Consider the following 23,284-nt stretch of genomic DNA (forward strand, 5'->3'; position numbering starts at 1 on the left):
CCCACGATCATCATGATCATCATCACCACCATCACGATCATCATGATCATCATCACCACCACGATCATCATGATCATCATCACCACCACGATCATCATGATCATCATCACCACCACGATCATCATGATCATCATCGTCCATCATCAGCCCTGGAAAGCATTTCTTACTGCATTGCTCCTAGGTTACATCTTGTGTCTTACCGCTGGCCAGAATTTCCTTGCACTTTTCACACTTCTCCTTCATCTTCAAGCAGCCGCAGAATTGCGTCTGAGTTCCCGACAGGTCATTTTGTCATCTGTTGAATTCCCTGATCATAAATACATAAAGATCCAAAATAGATCAGTAAAAACAATCCATAAAATCTTTCATTTAAGAGGTTGTTTCATCAGAGACAACGACTTTCCGAAATACGCCGCTGCAGCGAACAACCTATCACCAAGGGTCCGGCTCCCGGCACACACCTGATTTTTTTTCAGGTGAAGCTTTTTCTAGTGAACTGTTTTCCCTGAAATGTAATACATAGAGTGAGGGACCCCTCTCTAGGATGTCTATATATCCTAATAGGTCATATGGATGGGTTGTGTTCATGAGATAACCTTTTATAAAGAATACTGTTAAGGATCTGCCAGACACAGCTTCTGTATCCACGCCCATAGGTAATCAGTCTGCACCTGCTTCTATGTCTGTGAGACTGACTTCATCTTCCACCACTCAGGATGGCAGGCTTAGGAGTGGGAGAGCCTATCACAGCCTGGCCAGACGGAGCTAGCTCCCGCCCTCTGTCTATTTATACCTGCCTTTCCTGTTCTTCCTTTGCTTGTGATTCTTCTCATTTGGTTTCCTGGCCCTGCTGCAACTTCTTGAACTACTTGTCCCTGCTTCGTATTGACCCTGGCTTACTGACTACTCTTCTGCTCTGCGTTTGGTACCTTGTACACTCCTGGTTTGACTCGGCTTGTTCACTACTCTCCTGCTCTGCGTTTGGCACCTCGTACTCTCCTGGTTTGACTCGGCTCGTTTACTACTCTTGTTGCTCACGGTGTTGCCGTGGGCAACTGCCCCGTTTCCCTTTGTTCTGTGTTTCCTTTTCTGGTTGTCCGTCGTGCACTTACTGAGTGTAGGGACTGTCGCCCAGTTGTACCCCGTTGCCTAGGGCGGGTCGTTGCAAGTAGGCAGGGACTGAGTGGCGGGTAGATTAGGGCTCACTTGTCTGTTTCCCTATCCCTGTCATTAAAAATACATCTACTCCATCTATCATATGCCATCTGCGTGAGGTGCGCATCTGTAAGCTGGGACCCCAAGAACTAAGGGGTTACACTCATGAATGCTACAGCATCTATAATGTGAAAATTAGTTGTGGTCACAGCTCAAGAACCACACCATCATCCTCTCCTTTATCACCACCACCATCATCATCCTCCTCAGTGATAAATTTAGATGGAATTTTCTTTTACGGTCACTTCGTTGGCTGGCTTCCAAAAATCTCTTACAGATCTGTAACTTCACTGAATAGTCTGTCAAGAATACTCAAGTTAAAGAAGTGCCCCCCCCCCCCCCATTATTTACCCCTCACCTGACCAGCTTAATAGATTGATGGAAGAAGTAACCCAGAATGTAACGTGATCTAATTTTTGGCCAAAACCCATGATTCCTACGATTGTTGGCCATTAATTGGTTATATTCTTTTCTCTTACAAACCAACTGCTGATAATCCGTCAAAAAATTGATCTGCCACGTTGGTCTTTTTTGGCTAATAATTGGTTATTTTGAGACAAACATCAAGAACCAATCGAGGGATCCTTAACTTATGCCTAGAGGAAGAATACAGGGATGATCATTGCTTACTATCCGGAGGGTCACCACGATCGTTTGATACCTGGTTACCTTCTACTAATTGATCTGGCCAATGGGGCTCTTAGTGAAGGTAACGGTTGTCTGAGGAGGTTATTAAGACGTCTACAAAAAGGTTTCTTTTAAAATATTTTGAAGCTTGAAGGTCCAATGTTTTACCTGTTCCCTCAAACAGTTGTTGGGCCAACTGGTTGTGTCTCTCCATTATCTTCTTTGCAGATTCAAAAAGAGACTCAAAATTGCCTCTAGAAAATGTCTCAAAGTGAGTAGACCTCTCCCTGCGGGTTTTTTTAAGAAAGGGGAAATTGAGTTTCTCTAAAGGGAATGGATTCCATTGTGGGGAACTAAATGTGACCTGGAAAGTATCGGTTACGAATGGTTTCATGTGGGTGAAGGCTTTTATACTGTCCTGGAAGAGTTCGTCCATACTGTCCTCCACAATGCTGTACCCATCCTCTAGATCTTCCAGTATCATGTGTTGCTGCTCATCCTGCTTGGTCAAAGCATCGACCTTATCTCCAACGACAAAAACGGAAAATGGAGACGATCTGTTCAGGAAGTCTTCAAACTATAAAAAGAAGAAAATGTTTGGCTACTTACATGGACACCAGAAACCATACTGTGTGTTTTTAGTCCAGAAAATGTTAATAGTTGCAGTACCTTTAATTTCCACTAAAGAGCATTTTACTACGTGTGCCTGAAGGAATGTGACTCGTTTTAACAGCACACCTTGTGGACAGGCATGGTATTGCAAGTCAATTTTTTTAATCAAAAATGATCATACATTGTGAAATAATCCTGAAGAATAAACCGATGAATTCTCAAAGCATTAAAGGAGCGTTTAAATTTAACTCATCTACGGCATTTCCACACAATATGGTATAAATGTGTGTTGGGTGCATGTCTCATCTCTAGGACCCTCACTTATCGGGGGGGAAATTGGGGTCCAGTGACCACTATTTACTAATTTTGTGGCTGATATCTCCCTTGATTTCTGTTAAAGTCTATGGGAGTTATGGAAAGATCCACTGCTTGTTTGACTCTTTTCGTAACTCCCACAGACTTAAATAGAGGGGGCTGCATGCAAGAATTGCTACCGCTCCATAGCGTTCAATGCAAAGAGCCAGCAAATTGGTGCATATTTAGGGGGAGTTTCCTAGTACCTGGAAACCCCTCTCAGAGCAACTAAAAAAAAGAAAATCCAGACAAAGGCTGAAATTCTGTCTTCTACCACTAGGCGGAGCTCAATGCATATCAATTTTTTAAAGTCAATGACTTCCCCTAGTGGCAGCTGAGCAGATCCCCAATTTATTAAATAAAATTATAGGTACACTTTCCTGCCCGAGACCAGCACTTACCCCTGCACCATCCTAAACAATCTAATAAAATTACAATAAGTGGTTAAACGTTAACTACTAAAGGACCATAGACCTCCCGTTCTGTTATCCCATAACCACCATGTATAATATATATTAATATTAACCCCTTCTTTACCTAGCACCACCAGAGATATTCGGTATTAAGCGCTAAATGACTCTGAACCACCAGGAGTATGATAAGAATACTATTACTAACCCTAACACTAAAGTGGACATCTGTATAAATAGGACACTTTGCTCTCTCCATGGTGGGCATCAGCGCCCTTGGAAACCCTCCTTTAAAAACCCTACAAATGCCCCTGGGTATGGGACCCCCATTCTCCCAGCAGATTATGGTCTCAGAGTTGGAATCGATATGCCGCAGATGTGTAAGATGGTAATGTCCCTTTAAATGAACTCTGACACCTGGTGCATCTATTTCCTCCTATAGGTGGTGCTGTGTTTATTTTAAGTTGCCACCTATAGTACGAGCCATTAGACAATTTGACAGTAAATGTGGACACTCACTAAATCAGTAAAACAGAACATCTGACTGATATCATGTTGCTGAGAAAGACATAACTGTAATTTTATAAGCTGCAGACTTTATGGTTAGTGGCCCTTTAAGAATCATATGTACATATGTAGCAGAGCTGCATATGTTCCTTTTTGCCTGCTTTTTTTTCTGCATCATAGTAACTCACTGATCTGGAAAGCCACAGATAACACATGGGCTCTAATGACAGATTTAGCTCTGCCACATCTATTAGGCCTCATGCACACGACCGTGTTTTTGCGTCCGCAATTCCCCCGCAAATCCACGGGAGAATTGTGGACCCATTCATTTCTATGGGCCCATACACACTATCCGTGTTTTCACGGGTCTCCGCATGTCCGCAAATCCGTGCCGCAGAAACTCAGGACATGTCTTATTACGGGCCGCAAATTCGATGCGGACATGCCAATAGAAGTCAATGGGCCCGTGGAAATTGCGGATACACCTCCGTGTGTCATCCGCAGTTTTGCGGATTTGCGGAAGTGTTGCTAGGCGACGACCGGGAATGAGTTCTGTCGTCATCCTATTTTACCTAGGCTTTTTTTTTTTCATCCGCATTTTGCGGATTACATACGGATGAACTGCGGATGACATTTCACGGAACACGGTCCTGGAATTTGCGGACCAGAAAAACACTACGGTCGTGTGCATGAGGCCTTAATGTAAAGAGATGATTGTAATTGTTCATATGCAATATATACAGTATATATATAATTTTATAATAAATTTACCTGACGTCCGACCAGACCCGAGCCGCTCTTGCAGATCTTGGAGTAGAACCTGACGCAGGTTTGCTTTAGGCACGGTTTACACTCCTCCCACAGCGCCAGAACAGTTTCATTGCAGATTTTCTGAGAATCCGAAAGCTGCTGCTCAGATTCTTGTGCATCTTTGAGGGCATCCTAAAAACAATGCAACATGAGGACAGGTCAACGCCTCCCACAAGATCAGCACATTGATCTCCTGAAATACTCTGTGATGCTGAGGACCTTGCTCCTTCCACAATGTAACTCCCAGTTTGTGACCCCCCCCCCCACAAGATCAGAACACACCTCTCCTGATATACTCTGTGCTGCTGAGAACCCTGTCCTTCCACTATGAAACTCTTAGGGTATGTTCACACGGCGGGGGTCCGTAACGGCTGAAATTACGGGGATGTTTCAGCCTGAAAACATCCCCGTAATTTCAGCCGTACCGGCATGTGCAGGCGCTTGAACGCCGCGTCAATTACGGGCGTAATTAGCGCTGCTATTCATTGGAGTCAATGAATAGCGGCTCCAATTACGGCCAAAGAAGTGACAGGTCACTTCTTCTACGCGGGCGTCTATTTACGCGCCGTCATTTGACAGCGGCGCGTAAATATACGCCTCGTGTGAACAGACAAACGTCTGCCCATTGCTTTCAATGGGCAGATGTTTGTCAGCGCTATTGAGGCGCTATTTTCGGCCGTAATTCGGGGCAAAAACGCCCGATTTACGTCCGTAAATAGGCCGTGTGAACATACCCTTAGTCTGTGACCCCCCCCCCACCCCCCATGATCAGCAGACACTTCTCCTGAAATACTCTGTGCTGCTGAGGACCCTGCCCCTTCCACTATGTAGCTCCCAGTTTGTAACCCCGTCCCCACACTAGATCAGAACACCATGCTCTTGTGTTGCTGGTTCTTTCACCACATCACACTCAGTAAATATGTCTGGAAATCCCTTGTTCTGCTGGATTTATCAGGAATCTTATTCATATCGGTCGGTGTAAATAAAGCACTGACCTCCTTATTCCTCTCGGCTTCGTTAACCGTGCGCATCATCTCCCCGAGCTCCTTTCCGCTTTGTTGCATGAACAGCTTCGCCTGTCTGACTCCGCTCAGCGCATTCTCAAACTGGGTGGTGATGTACTTACTGCCCCCCTCGGAGATCTCTGCGGAGACAAAGCATCTCATTTATTGTAGGATATGATAGTTGAATTGTAGCAGAGCTGATATTGTCATTTTTTACTTTGGAGTTGCACTGTATACAGTTATAATCTGATGAGTACAGATAATGCAATAGGTGTTACCTGCAGTCCTATGTAGCACCATACATAACAGTGATAACTCTCTGAGTACAGATAATGTAGTAGATGTTACCTGCAGTCCTATGTAACACCACAGATAACACAGTGATAACTCTCTGAGTACAGATAATGTAGTAGTGTTACCTGCAGTCCTATGTAACACCACAGATAACACACAGTGATAACTCTCTGAGTACAGATAATGTAGTAGATGTTACCTGCAGTCCTATGTAACACCACAGATAACACAGTGATAACTCTCTGATTACAGATAATGTAGTAGTGTTACCTGCAGTCCTATGTAACACCACAGATAACACACAGTGATAACTCTCTGAGTACAGATAATTTAGTAGTGCTACCTGCAGTCCTATGTAACACCACAGATAACACAGTGATAACTCTCTGAGTACAGATAATGTAGTAGATGTTACCAGCAGTCCTATGTAACACCACAGATAACACAGTGATAACATTCTGAGTACAGATAATGTAGTAGTGTTACCTGCAGTCCTATGTAACACCACAGATAACACACAGTGATAACTCTCTGACTACAGGAATTAATTGTGATTGCCATATTTGGGGTCGGGGAGGAATTTTTCCCTTAATGAGGCAATTGGCATCAACCTCATGGGGGGGGGGGGGTTTGCCTTCCTCTGGATCAACACAGTAGGATTATAGATTGGACTTGATGGACTGGTGTCTTTTTTCAACCTTATCAAGAATTTAACTTCAACTTAATCAATTATATTTTTTGGAAAAATGATTATCTCCATCAGTACATGAAACAAAGTTGTTGTTGTTTTTGTTGGATACGTCTTCCTTCATATAATATTTATGTGATCTGAACACCATCCCACGATCAGTCTATTGGTCACCTTGTATGTGAGTAGTCTGGACACGTCAGTCAGCCATGAGAAAGGGACGGCACCGACCACTCTTACAATCTCGTATACTTTGGCGTATTCGAGACCACACATAGAAGCACAAGTCAACCCTTTAGAGGGTCTACCATGGAATTACTGGTGTCTTTTAACCCCTTAGTGACCACTAATACGCCTTTTTACGTGATTCACTACTGGGCTTTAGGCTAGGCTGACGCCTTTTCACGTCAGCCTAGTCTAAGTCCTGCACGGGTCTCCCGTGCAGGCAGGAGCCGGGGCTCTGCTGTCTGATGACAGCTGAGCTCCTGCTCCAACGCCCGCGATTGAAGTTTACTTCGATCGCGGCCGTTTAACCCGTTAAATGCCGCCGTCAATAGCGACCGCGGCATTTAACTTTGTTTACAGAGGGAGTGCGCTCCCTCGGTCACCCATCGGCGGCCCGCGAATGCAATCGCGGGTCTCCGATAGGGTGACATGGCAGCCGGGGGACTGATAAAAGCCCCCAGGTCTACCCTGGACATATGCCTGTTAGGACGCGCCGGAGGCACGTCCTAACAGATTGCCTGTCAGATTTACACTGACAGGCAATAATGCTCTGGTATACGAAGTACACCAGAGCATTATATCAGCGATCGGAACATCGCACAGTAAAGTCCCCGAGTGGGACTAATAAAATCAGTCATCAAAGTGAAATAAAGATTATTAATAAAAAGTACAGTAAAAAAAGAAATCCATTTTTTTCCATAAAAAGTGGTTTTATTTAGTAAAAGTGTAAAAAAAAAAAAAAAGTACACATATGTGGTATCGCCGCGACCGTAATGACTCCATTAATAAAGTTAATATGTAATTTAAACCGCAAAGTGAACACCGTAAAAAAAAAACGCCAAAAACTATGGCGAAATTGCAATTTTTTTCCATTGCCCCCCAAAAAAGTCATAATAAAAATGAATCAATAAGTCCCATGCACCCCAAAACAGTAACATTCAAAACTACGTCTTGTCCCGCAGAAAACAAGCCCAAAAAATCACTACATTGATGGAAAAATAAAAAAATTACGGCTCTTGGAAAGCGACGATGCAAAAACAAATAATTTTAGTTCAAAAGTGTTTTTATTGTGCAAAAGTCGTAAAACATAAAAAAACCTCTACATATGTGGTATCGCCGTAATCGTACCGACCCATAGAATAAAGGTCACATGTTAATTACGTCGCACAGTGAACGGCGTCAATTTAAAAACGCATAGAACAATGGCGGTATTTCAGGTTTTTTTTATAATCCCCCCCAAAAAGGTTAATAAAAGTTAATATAAAAATTATATGTACCCAAAAATGGTGCCATTAAAAAGCACAACTAATCCCGCAAAAAACAAGTCCTCATACAGCTATGTAGACGAAAAAATAAAAACGTTATAGCTCTTTGAATGCGACTATAGAAAAACGAATAAAATAGCTTGGTCATTAAGGCCTAAAATGGGCTGGTCACTAAGGGGTTAATTTTGCCTTCCAGGCTTGTTATAATTTCAAATTCTTGAATACGTCCCACCCCAACGTCATGGAGGTAATCATATGTTGACTCTACATCACCGAGAATCCTATTGGATACATGAATTACAGACATTGACGTCCTAAAGATCTTAATCGCAAATTGAATTGAAATTGAGTGACCATGTGCAAATGTAAGGTTGAACTGTATCCCATATAGAGTAATTTTTTTCTTATATAATATATGTATATATCCTGTCTTCTGTAGACCGTTTTACGAGATAGACCTCTGATATCTATAGATGCGGGAAAAAAAAAGTCTTGCTAGCAAAACGCCTTTCCACTCTGCTCTCAAAGTGGCTTGTTGGTCCAGGGGTGTGACTCTTGTTTTAGGTGCGAGAGTTCCCAGTTTCAAATTGTGGACGAGCCCGTGCTTTTGATAGAGGTGTTCCTCGAGAAGCATGGCTTTAGTAGTAGGACTCTCCGAAAAACTGGCAATGTTATCTTGGATAGAAACCCTTCATCAGCTCGGGGTCTAAGGGTAAGATTCTCATTTAGGGCAAATGTATGTTCGGTTCGTGACATAAGGACCGTATGTAGGCCGCATTTCCTGTACCGAACACAGTCCAGGTAGCCGGAGTCCCTAGCATCAAATAAAAGCAGTCTGCCCTGGTATGGTCAAATAATTTTCGACAGACAGAGACGGCAAGTGAAGCCAAAAATGAATCTGTCAAGGATTTAAAACCAGGACTTTTGCACCCAATGCAAGAATCATACCCCTAAATGAACGAGCCAATCGGTATATTGAAGCGTATTCGATTTTCTTGAATTTGTAGACTTGCAAAAAGCCACAAAGTGCAGGTCTCTTATTGGAAAGTAGACAAAAAGATAAAACCCCAAGGCCAAATGCACACGACCGTGTTCAGTCCGTGGTATACGGACCGTATGTTGGCCACAATTCTCAGACCAAACACAGTTCAGGTAGCCGGAGTTCCTAGCATCATAGTTATCTTGCCTTTCCGTCGAAATACTGTCCCATTCTGTAATCATGTTTCCAGTACGGGACAGTATTCCCACGGAGAAGCAGGGACTCCTAGCATCATACATAACTATGATGGTAGGAGCCTGGCTCCCTGAACTGTGTTTGGTCCAGGAAATCGGCCGACATACGGTCCATATATTACGGACCAAATACGGTTGTGTGAATTTGGCCTTAGGGTTTTATATTTTTGTCTACCTTCCAATAAGTGATGTGCACTTTTGCAAGTCTACAAATTCAAGAAAATCGAATACGCTTCAATATACCGATTGGTTTGTTCATTTAGTGGTATGATCGGGTGCAAGAGGTCCTGGATTTAAATCCTTTTCAGATTAATTTTTGGCTTCCCTTGCCATCTCTGCCTGTCGAAAACGATTTGACCTTACCAGGGCAGACTGATTTTATTTTACAGACAGAGGTTTTGCCCAAGAAGCATCGGTCTAGAGAACCGTTAGGCCACATGCAGATGATGCATATGGATAAGCAAGCTCAGTACATAAATACACCAGAACATAGCTCATACATATATACAGCACCAAAACCAAGCTCAGTACATAAATACAGCTCTAGAACCAAGCTCTGACATATATACAGTACCACAACCAAGCTCAGTACATATATACAGCACCAGAACCAAGCTCAATGCATATATTCAGCACCAGAACAAAGCTAAATACATATATACAGCGCCAGAACAAAGCTCAATACATATATACAGCACCAGAGCAAAGCTCAATACATAAATACAGCACCAGAACAAAGCTAAATACATATATACAGCACCAGAACAAAGCTCAATACATATATACAGCACCAGAGCCAAGCTCAGTACATATATACAGCACCAGAACGAAGCTCAATACATATATACAGCACAAGAACAAGGCTAAGTACATAAATATAGCACCAGAACTAAGCTCAGTACATATATACAGCACCAGAACCAAGCTCAGTACATATATACAGCACCAGAACGAAGCTCAATACATATATACAGCACCAGAACAAAGCTCAATACATATATACAGCACCAGAGCAAGCTCAATACATAAATACAGCACCAGAACAAAGCTAAATACATATATACAGCACCAGAGCAAAGCTCAATACATATATACAGCACAAAAACCAAGCTCAGTACATAAATATAGCACCAGAACTAAGCTCAGTACATATATACAGCACCAGAACAAAGCTCAATATATATATATACAGCACCAGAACAAAGCTCAGTACATAAATACAGCACTAGAACCAAGCTCAGTACATATATACAATACCAGAACAAAGGTCAGTACTTATATACAATACCAGAACAAAGATCAGTACATAAATACAGCCCCAGAACAAAGCTCAGTACATAAATATAACACCAGAACCAAGCTCTGTACATGCATACAGTACCAGAACCAAGCTCATGCATATATACAGCACCAGAAGAAATCTCAGTAAATATATACAGCCCCAGAACCAAGCTCAGTACATACATAAAACACCAGAACAAATACAGCTCAATTTAGTGCAACCCCTGCCGTATAGGTTTGTACGGCGTAAAACTAGAGCTCCTAGCATGGCCAGAACAATGGTAAGGATATGCTGGGAGATGCTGTTTCACAAAAAAAAAATCATACCACCAATCATCTTGCCGCAGATCATAATAGTGGCTACAGTGCTGATTAGAGGCAGAATAAACATTTACATTAAGTGACTCACCGGTGACGTCTCAGATTATAGTTATTTTTCTCTTTTCTTCTCCATCCAGGCCAGACCTCATGATGGATTTTTCCCGGCCACGACCCTTTTCTGCAGTCTTCCGCTCAGATCACTTTATCTTCCCACTTTTAATACATTTCTGCACCTCTAAACGAAGAAAAAATTCTCAACACCCCTAAACATAATAGTGCCATACACTGCACCTCTAACTATAATAGTGCCATACACTGTGTCCCTGATTATAATAGTAAAATACACTGTGTCCCACACACACCGTGTCGCCTGTAGATAGAGCCCCCATAGCCCCTGTAAATAGTGACCCCCCTAGAGCCTCTGTAGATAGTGCCCTACATAGAATCCCCTGTAGATAGTGCCCCATATACAGCCCTCTGTAGATAGTGTCCACATATTGACTCCAGAGCTGCAAGGCAATAGTACTAACCACTGAGCCACCGTGCTGCCCTACATATAGCTTCCCCTATAGATAGTACATATAGCCCACCTTTCTAGATAGTGCCTCACATATAGCCCACCCCTGTAGACAGTGCCCTACATATAGCCCCCCTGTAGATAGTGCCCCACAGGTAACCCACCCCTTTAGATAGTGTCCCACATATAGCCCACACCTGTAGATAGTGCCCTACAAATAGCTCCCCCTCTAGATAGTGCACCACATATAGCCCACCTCTGTAGATAGTGCCTCATATAGCTCCCGCTGTATTTAGTGTCCCACATATAGCCCACCCCTGTAGACAGTTCCCTACATATAGCCCCGCTGTAGATAGTGCCCCACAGGTAACCCACCCCTGTATATAGTGTCCCACATATAGCCCACCCTATAGATAGTGTACTACAAATAGTTCCATCTATAGATAGTGTTCCACATATAGCCCACCCCTGTAGATAGTGCCCCACAGGTAACCCACCCCTGTATATAGTGTCCCACATATAGCCCACCCTATAGATAGTGTACTACAAATAGTTCCATCTATAGATAGTGTTCCACATATAGCCCACCCCTGTATATAGTGTCCCAGCAGACCTGCTCTAGATAGTGTCTCACATATAGCCCACCCCTGTAGACCGTGCCCTACATATAGCCCCCCTGTGGATAGTGCCCCACAGGTATCCCACCCCTGTATATAGTGTCCCACATATAGCCCACCCCTATAGATAGTGCCCTACAAATAGCTATCTACATGCTAAAGCATCATCTACTAACAACTTAATCCTGTGTATCGTATCAAATTTTGTATCGGAGTAAACTCTCTCGTATACATTGATGCCATTCATATGACTCTCAATCTCAGCAATATATTTAACAGTATCCATGATCTACTTACTCTAATGTTAGTAAAAAATTGGGCAACATTGTTAAAAAAAACTGGTCTATACTACCGCAAACATTTCCTGACATTCTTGGGTTTAATTCTCCTCCTTTAATGTCCTTTAGGAGACCGTCTGGTAAAGAATGTTACTTTTAACCAGAAGATCTCCAATTGTGGCAAAACAGGATGTTTCCCCTGTCTGGGCTGCTGCGATTGGAACATCATGCAGAAGGGGAACAGCTTCGTACACCCTCGAACTGGCAAACGGTATTTAATGAAGCCATTTTTTACATTCAGATCTGATTTTGTTATTTATCTTTTACATTGCCCCTGTGGGTTGCTTTATGTAGGCGAGACCACTCAAGAGTACTATTCGGCATCAAAAGCTGGACTTGCCCATACCACAACATTTTGAGAAATACCGACACAATGTTTCGCAATTGGGCTTTAGAATTATTGACGGGATCCCTCTGTTACGCAGGGGAGGCGACAGGGGGGCTATGCTAAAAAGCTTCGCTGGATTTATGAGTTAGAGTGCATGGAACCAAAGGGAATATAAGATTGGCTCACTCTTTTAGCTCTGCTGGTTGATTCGTGCCAATGTCGTGTTGCTGTAGGTTTGTTTTTAAATTGAAGTGATCAGAACAGTAATTCAGTCTATGGACATATTCTTCTGTTTTGCTGTTTTTATTAATGTATAATAAAAAATATGTATATTTATTTGAGGTTATTTGCACATATTGGAATTTGTGAACCCAGTGAAAATGGGACCCCGGACTGAGTTGATATATTATTAATTTTTCTGTGCTGCTCAATTTTCCCTCTGCCCCATTGCTCTCCATTGTTGTCCTGTACTATAATAAAATGGTATCAAGATACAGGTTTCGGGTTGGTCCATTAGCGAATATATTAACGTTCTCTTGGGGAAAAAAAAATCTTATATTGTGACTATATCTCCATTTTTTTGAATTTTGGGTCGATTATTTTATCTTTCCTTGATGTTTGTTAGTCCCTGAGCGGCTTTTTCGTTGCATGATAGGTACGTAAATGGAGTTTTTTTTTTACTCCGCACCTAGCCGGGTGTTCACAGACGTCTAGTAATGTGAATTTTCTGTATATGCCCCCTTTGTATACAGGTAAAAATACGGTGGAGTGTATTACGTTGCATGTAAACAATGTTAGTGTACTATGTGATACCATTAATTCCTCTTGCTAGGGAGATAATAAACATCATGACACTTACCATGGAGTGGGGAGCGGGTTGCCATGGTAGCGACACTTGATGATCGGGGTGATCGGGGTTATTAGGTTACGTCGCTTTGTTGTCATGACATCTAGTGAATCCCGCGCATGGGCAGAAGGGAGAGCCGAAAGCCGACCCATTACGAATGCCGAATTTTGACAGCTTGTTTCAACTAACAGTCCGGTTATCCACTCATTCGGGTATTGTACACTTTTATTCACGTGTATATGTATTTTTATTGTTGTACTTGTATTCGCCTGTTTTGTCACCATGTGCATCTGTTTATTCCATCACTGCTGTGATGTCATCTCCCCTATATAAATATCACATTTGCACTTGATTTACTGCTTGAGAAAGACCCTCACTTGGGTCGAAACGTCGCTATTTATGGTGGAATGAAGATTCTCCTTTTGATACTTTGATACTGGTGTGGGCTGCGCTTTTTCTATCTACTGATGTCTCCTCCATGCTTCACGGTGGGAACCAAACTTGTAGGAAGCATCCGCTCACCTTTTCTGCGTCTCACATAGACATGGCGGTTGGAACCAAAAATCTAACATTTTTACTCATCGGACCAAATTCAGATTTCAACTGATCTGATGTCCATTCCTTGTGTTTTGTGGCCCAAGCAATTCTCTTCTTCTTCTTCTTGTTCCTCAGTGGTGGCTTTTTTTCTTTTGCTTTTTTCGCAGTCTCCTCTGAACAGTTGATGTTGAGATGTGTCTGGTTCTTGATCTCCGGGAAGTATTTATTTGGATCTAATCTGAGGTGCTGATGTTATACGATTTCTGGGGCTGGTGACTCTAATGAACTTCTCCTGTGCAGCAGAGGTCACTCTTGGTCTTCCTTTCCTGGGGTGGTCCTCATGAGAGCTCGTTTTATCATAGCGTTTGATGGTTTTTACAACGGCACTTGAGGAGACCTTCAAAGTTCTTGAAATTTTGCGGATTGAGTGACCTTCATGTCTTGAAGTAACGATGGAGTGTTGTTTCTCTTTACTTAGTTGAGTGGTTCTTGCCATAATGTGGATTAGAACAGTAGTTGAATAGAAGAAGTGCGTACCAATCCTACCACTGCGCGACACAAGAGATGCTCTCAGACCAGGGTCGGGGTCATCACCCCACGAATCCGGGCAAGTGCCGGACCCACTGGTCTCTGGGGGGCCCACTCTGCCGCTGAGTGCTTTACACTGCCCAGCTTCAATTTCTCTTTATATAGCGGCGGGTGCGGCGACAGACTGGCCCACCAGAGGATTCTCTGGTGGGCCAAACCGCCGAACTGCATCGATAAGCTTTGCTTACTAATGTAGAGCAGACTCTCTGCCCCACCGCTCTCACACGCAAGGATATCAGCGTCCCGGCACAGGTGGCATGATGACGTCACTGCGCCGGGTTACAGAAATAAGACGGGAGTGACAAGACCCATCAGCTCGTGGTAGGAACGGTAAGGTGAGGTTTTTTTTGGAGCAAAAAGGGCTAAACGTTTATATGGGGTGCAAACTGGTGGCCAAACTTCTATAGGGGGGCATACATGGGGTCTAAATTCTATATGGGGACACAAAGACGGCCTAATTTCTTTATGGGGGCACAAAGGGAGACTAACTTCTATATGGGGGTATAAAGGGAACCTAACTAATTTATAGGAGCACAAAGGGCTGTTTTACAGCCGCTGCTGTGTGAGTTGCACCGCAAAGGGGCCCACTAAGGCTCTGTCGAAGCCGGCCCTGTCTCAGACGCTTTATGAATGCAAGAAATTCAACAAATTAAAGTGGTTTTCTGGTCATGGGGCTGTTTTTTATACTGAATAGGAGCAGAGCTGCAGTAACCCAGCACGGCCACTATACAGCGTACGGAGTCTTCTGCTTCCGACTCTGAACACTGTATAACTTCCGATTCCAAACAGCTGATCGGTGCGGCGTTTGGGTGTCGGACCCCCACCGATCATATACTGATGACCTATGTATATTTATGCTGCTCTTCACAGTGCAAGCTAAGCTGTGCAACAATGGTCGGCTGGGGGCTCTAATATGATTTTTTCTTAGGGTCCATTTTCTCAGAAGTCATCCCCGTCAGCACTGGTTTCACATCTTCCCCACACGCTATATCGGTAAATAAATAAATACTCACGTTTGAGGCTCTCTGGGGGGAGCGGCGCCTCTGTGACTTTGAACAAAACGACCACTGGGAGGAGGTTGAGGGCAAACAACTTCATCTCTGAATTAAAAAAATAAAACAAGCATTGTTCATTCAGAGGTTCCTGAATAAAATGGCAGAACTACAGTGAAGACTGACACTTACATAGGCAGAGCAGTAAGAAAGTGAGAGATGGAGAGGGGGACATTATCATCTTAGTATACTTAAAGGGATATTAAAATGTAGTTTAAAATACAATCTGTTGTTCTCTGTGCTTGTTTTTGCACGTTTTTTTGGCGCGTAATTAGGACTCCCATTGACTATGGGAAGATTTGATTAATTTTCGGTACGTTTTATGCAACAAATAATTGACCTGACACTTTTATGCAAAGCATCTTTTAAATACGTTTGCGCAAAAAAGCGAAATGTATGAAGCGCACTTTCCCATTGATGTAAATGGGAAGCTTAATCAATAGGTTGTTTTACACGTTTTTTCGGCGGGTTAAAGGCGCCAAAAAACACGTCAAATACACGCTGTGTGAACCTGTCAACTGAAAAGTCATCCACCAGAGAGTCTGCCTCTTGGCTTTTATTGTTCTCAGCCTTGCGGTGTGTCCTGTAGCTGCTGCCGTGATAAGCACGTCCTAACATTGTACTGTCACTCCCAAAATGGAGCTGGACAATGCTCGGCAATTTAAAGACACCTCCTCCTGGTTTGTAGCCAAAAATAGGGAGGAGCAGTGAGTTTGGTCACTAGTAGGGATTCACTGTATTTCAAAGATACATTCAATTGTGCTCCCACAACATAACAATTTTAAAGGATTCACTGGTGTGATATATGAGTAAAATATAACATTTATTTATAACTCTCTAAAAACAGGGGTACAATCACCACTGTAAAAAATTCCTATTCACAACCGACCCTACGCGTTTCAATACTCATCATCAGGGGTCTGTAGCTTGGTCACTCTGGCCGGGATGCCAGCGATATTTAGTTCAGCAGCAGGTATTCTGCTGTACTCCATGGAAGCATGCTCGCATAGATGTCAGCGGAATAGGAATTTTTTAGCATAGGGAACACTAGCATTGTTTGTATACCTCAACACTAGGAGCTTCCGGTGCAGTTATCACGGACTCTAGTGTGAATTAGGGTCAAGACTATTGTTATGCCCATTTTTCAAATGCTGATTCCGTATTGATATTCTTGTTGAACACTGAGCTATAGTAGGTTCACAATTGAATTAGAACTCAGAGTTTATTATTTAATACGTTTTTATACACACGGTGGGGCTTTTTCACAGTGGTGATTGTACCCCTGTTTTTAGAGAGTTATAAATAAATGTTATATTTTACTCATATGTCACTAGTAGGGGGAGTCTTCCTCCCACATTTACAGCAGCTGTAAGTCAGGTTGCTTTGCCTTATTCATCTAGCTGTTATTATGGGAAGTGCTCCCTCTGGTGGCCAACATAGGAAAACATGTTAAATGATTATTTCATTTTATCAAATTAATATTACATTTTTTTAAAAATACACCAACAAAACGAAACAAATATAATACAAATAAGTAACTTACAAAAAAAAATAATAATTTGTGACACATACCCTTTATGGCTGAGGAGAGGATGACTGTAGGACAGGGGAATACAATCTATTGTTCTCTGTTATCAGACATGTCAGGCTGGGGAGAGGATGACTGTAGGACAGGGGAATACAATCTATTGTTCTCTGTTATCAGACATGTCAGGCTGGGGAGAGGATGACTGTAGGACAGGGGAATACAATCTATTGTTCTCTGTTATCAGACATGTCAGGCTGGGGAGAGGATGACTGTAGGACAGGTGAATACAATCTATTCTCTGTTATCAGACATGTCAGGCTGGGGAGAGGATGACTGTAGGACAGGTGAATACAATCTATTCTCTGTTATCAGACATGTCAGGCTGGGGGAGGATGACTGTAGGACAGGTGAATACAATCTATTGTTCTCTGTTATCAGACATGTCAGGCTGGGGGAGGATGACTGTAGGACAGGGGAATACAATCTATTGTTCTCTGTTATCAGACATGTCAGGCTGGGGAGAGGATGACTGTAGGACAGGTGAATACAATCTATTCTCTGTTATCAGACATGTCAGGCTGGGGAGAGGATGACTGTAGGACAGGTGAATACAATCTATTGTTCTCTGTTATCAGACATGTCAGGCTGGGGAGAGGATGACTGTAGGACAGGGGAATACAATCTATTGTTCTCTGTTATCAGACATGTCAGGCTGGGGAGAGGATGACTGTAGGACAGGTGAATACAATCTATTGTTCTCTGTTATCAGACATGTCAGGCTGGGGGAGGATGACTGTAGGACAGGTGAATACAATCTATTCTCTGTTATCAGACATGTCAGGCTGGGGGAGGATGACTGTAGGACAGGTGAATACAATCTATTGTTCTCTGTTATCAGACATGTCAGGCTGGGGGAGGATGACTGTAGGACAGGTGAATATAATATTTTGTTCTCAGTTATTAGACATTTCAGGCTGGGAGAGGATGACTGTAGGGCAAGTGAATACAATCTATTGTTCTCTGTTATCAGACATGTCAGGCTGGGGGAGAGGATGACTGTAGGACAGGTGAATACAATCTATTGTTCTCTGTTATCAGACATGTCAGGCTGGGGTGAGGATGACTGATAACAGAGAACAATAGATTGTATTCACCTGTCCTACAGACATGTCAGGCTGGGGTGAGGATGACTGTAGGACAGGTGAATACAATCTATTGTTCTCTGTTATCAGACATGTCAGGTTGTGGGGGAGGATGACTGTAGGACAGGTGAATACAATCTACAATTTCGGGCCTGGGAGAAACTGATTGTAGAACAATTAGGATGTATTCACACGGTGCGGTTTTGCCACGATTTTGACTGCACTGAAAAAACAAATGCTTTTTTATAGCGATATGCCGCAGTTTTGCAGATCGCAACAACAAAAAAACCGCAGCAAAACCTGTGAGACAGTAACGGAAAAAGTGGTAGGGGACGGCTATATTTCCCCAAGATTTCTGTCATATGTGTACTAGACTCCAGGAATTATCTGTCTCATCCAGGGAAAGATGGGTGAGACGGAAGGAATCTAGGAAAGCTGAGTATCCTTACCAAGGAGTAGTCTTGCTAAGGCTTTGGTAATTGTTACGTTTGGCCACTGATCATATACTGATGACCTATCCTGCGGACCACCCCTTTAAGGCAGCGTGTTACTTTTTGTATTTTGTCATAAAATAAAGGACAGGCAAAGCACCTGTTTTGAAAAAGAAAGTCTGTGTCGCTGTCTCTGACTGAGCTTAGTCTCCCAACCCTTCAATAAAATCTATTACTCTGTCATCAGATATTTCGTGCTGCAGAGAGGCTGATTGTATTCTCCTGTCCTACCATCTATTGCTCCCTGTTATCAGCCATTTGAAACTGGGGAGAGGTTGTGTATTTCAATAGAATAAGTGGCAGGAAGTGTAGAAATCTCCCTGCCCCCGACAAATACTTTAGAGACATTTACATCTATAGCTGTGACTAAAATTAGGAACCAGTATAGCGCCAATAAAACTCCCAAAAGTTTGTCACCCAGCTGTGCTAGACTCCTGAATGGTAAATCTCCATAGATATACATCACCTGCACCAGTATCGCTGTGTGACTAGGCAGATTAACCATTCAGAAGCCGAGAAGTGCTGGGTGACAACCGCTGTCGAAGCCGTAATAATAACACCCAGAAGATAAATATACGGCAGAAAATATATTTGCATGTAAGTGTTTTTTTTTATATTTATTTGTCCTTTTTTTTTTTTACCGGGAGGGGCACACTCTTCAATTGTGTGATTGTTTCCCAATAATATAAAAAAATAAGTGGTTCAATGGAGGCTGTTAACAAGCTGCTGTTGATGGATATACTCTTAATAATATGTGACTTTATTTAGTCCATTACTGTATAATGATCTTCTGCAGTGATAGGGACAAAGGATATAATTGGCACATCAGCCCCTTAATACCCCATGTCCTTATACTAAATAAAAAACTAATAATAACAGATCCATCAACAGCAGCATATGGACAGTTTCCAGTCGCAACATTGTAATATGTTTTAACACTGCAGTAAAATAAACTTAAACCAGTAAAATAGGTGATGAAACTGTATCTGCTGACTAAAGAGCTAATGTTCATGATAGACGGCGCTTCACATATCACATTACATGGGACTGCAGGTAACGCCTACTACATTATCTGTACTCAGAGAGTTATCACTGTGTTATCTGTGGTGTTACATAGGACTGCAGGTAACATCAACTACATTATCTGTACTCAGAGAGTCATCACTGTGTTATCTGTGGTATTACATAGGACTTCCGGTAACACTACTACATTATCTATTCTCGGAGAGCTATCACTGTGTTATCTGTGGTGTTACATAGGACTGCAGGTAACATCTACAACATTATCTGTACTCAGAGATTTATCACTGTGTTATCTGTGGTGTTACATAGGACTGCGGGTAACATCTACTACATTATCTGTACTCAGAGTTATCACTGTGTTATCTGTGGTGTTACATAGGACTGCAGGTAACACTACTACATTATCTGTACTCAGAGAGTTATCACTGTGTTATCTGTGGTGTTACTTAGGACTGCAGGTGACATCTACTACATTATCTGTACTCAGAGAGTTATCACTGTGTTATCTGTGGTGTTACATAGGACTGCAGGTAACATCTACTACATTATCTGCACTCAGAGAGTTATCACTGTGTTATCTGTGGTGTTACATAGGACTGCAGGTAACACTACTACATTATCTGTACTCAGAGAGGTATCACAGTGTTATCTGTGGTGTTACATAGGACTGCAGGTAACACTACTACATTATCTGTACTCAGAGAGTTATCACTGTGTTATCTGTGGTGTTACATAGGACTGCAGGTAACATCTACTACATTATCTGTGCTCAGAGAGTTATCACTGTCTGTTATCTGTGGTGCTACATAGGACTGCAGGTAACATCTACTACATTATCTGTACTCAGAGAGTTATCACTGTGTTATCTGTGGTGTTACATAGGACTGCAGATAACACTACTACATTATCTGTACTCAGAGAGTCATCACTGTGTTATCTGTGGTATTACATAGGACTGCCGGTAACATCAACTACATTATCTGTACTCAGAGTTATCACTGTGTTATCTGTGGTATTACATAGGACTGCAGGTAACATCTACTACATTATCTGTACTCAGAGAGTTATCACTGTTATCAGTGGTGTTACATAGGACTGCAGGTAACACTACTACATTATCTGTACTCAGAGAGTTGTCACTGTGTTATCTGTGGTTACATAGGCCTGCCGGTAACGCCTACTGCATTATCTGTACTGAGAGAGTTTTCACTGTGTTATCTGTGGTGTTACATAGGACTGCAGGTAACATCTACTACATTATCTGTAATCAAAGAGTGATCACTGTGTTATCTGTGGTGTTACATAGGACTGCAGGTAACACTACTACATTATCTGTAATCAGAGTTATCACTGTGTTGTATGTGGTATTACATAGGACTGCAGGTAACACTACTACATTATCTGTAATCAGAGAGTTATCACTGTGTGTTATCTGTGGTATTACATAGGACTGCAGGTAGCATCTACTACATTATCTTTACTCAGAGTGTTATCACTGTGTTATCTGTGGTGTTACATAGGACTTCAGGTAATATCTACTAAACTGTCTGTTATCTGTGGTGCTACATAGGATTGCAGGTAACATCTACTACATTATCTGTACTCAGAGAGTTATCACTGTGTTATCTGTGGTGTTACATAGGACTGCAGATAACACTACTACATTATCTGTACTCAGAGAGTCATCACTGTGTTATCTGTGGTATTACATAGGACTGCCGGTAACACTACTACATTATCTGTACTCAGAGAGATATCACTGTGTTATCTGTGGTGTTACATAGGACTGCAGGTAACATCAACTACATTATTTGTACTCAGAGAGTCATCACTGTGTTATCTGTGGTATTACATAGGACTTCCGGTAACACTACTACATTATCTATTCTCGGAGAGCTATCACTGTGTTATCTGTGGTGTTACATAGGACTGCAGGTAACACTACTACATTGTCTGTACTCAGAGAGTTATCACTGTGTTATCTGTGGTGTTACATAGGACTGCAGGTAACATCTACAACATTATCTGTACTCAGAGATTTATCACTGTGTTATATGTTGTGTTACATAGGACTGCAGGTAACATCTACAACATTATCTGTACTCAGAGATTTATCACTGTGTTATCGGTGGTGTTACATAGGACTGCAGGTAACACTACTACATTATCTGTAATCAGAGAGTTATCACTGTGTGTTATCTGTGGTGTTACATAGGACTGCAGATAACACTACTACATCATCTGTAATCAGAGAGTTATCACTGTGTGTTATCTGTGGTGTTACATAGGACTGCAGGTAACACTACTACATTATCTGTAATCAGAGAGTTATCACTGTGTTGTATGTGGTATTACATAGGACTGCAGGTAACACCTACAATAATTTTGTATGCAGTTATTACGGCGCACACAAGAAACATGTAAATGGCAAATTCAGCTCGTCTACATCCGTCAGTGGTGTTCAGTTTGTTAACAAGACCACAAGTTGGAAGCATGAATTATGTTTTCTGCTTTCAGTCGCCCTCTATCTGTATCATGTCACAAATAATACAGATCTATACAATGTATCATCAATACTGGACGGGAGATGCACTGGAGATGTGATGTACATCGCTGCAGAATATGTCAGTGCCATGTACATAAATGGATGAGAAATCCTTATAATAAAGCTGATGAATATTTGTCTAGCGGTCCAATATTAACAGGTTTCTGCTGCATTATCTCAACCCAAACAAATGTGAAATAAATGCTAAACTGTTTCTACAAGACTGTCTATATCTCAGGGTCAATAATACACAAGCTCCTTCCTTACCTGCGGGATGTCTGTCTGTCTGATAATTAAGCCCAGGATCTGCAGCAAGTCCTGAGATGCTGAGATATATATATACAGCCTCCCAATGTCAATGTAGAGGGTGGTGAGTCATCAGCAAGGAATGTGCCAGCATCAGCAGCAGAAAAGTCTGCAGAGCTTTCTGGAAGAGAATCTGAGCTCAAAACTGCAGTACAGACAGTTGGCCACCAGAGGGCGAACTAGAAACTGTACATTGTAATATTGTACTCAGCTTTACAGCTTGCTGCGGTACAGTCAGTAAACCATGAGAGGGCGGGCAAGTGAAAGTAATATTGTGATGATCCTCCTATCTTATTGATGCAGTACCACAAAGCAACCACCAGATGGCAGACACAAGAATGGAATTTCTGTGCTCATCAGCATCACTTCTCAGAAAAGTTCACATTACTGTGTTGTATGCAGATGTAGAATATTTATTCAAATGTGAAAAACATGAGTGTTATGTAAATGTCAAAGGTTACAAAAGTTATTTTCCACATTTTGGAAACCTTTAATATGGATTGTGCAATGGATGACTTGCTTCTGACCGCCGCCGGTGCAAAAAAACAATCTGAATTTAACTCTTTGAATGATTTTAGT

At 42.2% G+C, this 23,284-nt stretch overlaps 1 protein-coding gene across 1 annotated transcript in view; it reads right to left on the bottom strand.

The window, feature by feature from the left end:
- Positions 1–22,830, bottom strand: part of CLU (clusterin) — a 39,354-nt gene extending 16,524 nt beyond the window's left edge. The window contains 7 exon segments of the mRNA XM_075860818.1: positions 201–257; positions 260–307; positions 2,011–2,419; positions 4,497–4,667; positions 5,531–5,679; positions 15,632–15,718; positions 22,667–22,830. Of these exon segments, the coding sequence (XP_075716933.1) occupies positions 201–257; positions 260–307; positions 2,011–2,419; positions 4,497–4,667; positions 5,531–5,679; positions 15,632–15,716 (919 nt within the window). The 5' untranslated portion in view covers positions 15,717–15,718; positions 22,667–22,830.
- Between the last annotated feature and the right edge of the window lie 454 nt (positions 22,831–23,284).

This window comes from Rhinoderma darwinii, chromosome 4, assembly GCF_050947455.1.
Source record: "Rhinoderma darwinii isolate aRhiDar2 chromosome 4, aRhiDar2.hap1, whole genome shotgun sequence".
NCBI lineage: Eukaryota > Metazoa > Chordata > Amphibia > Anura > Rhinodermatidae > Rhinoderma > Rhinoderma darwinii.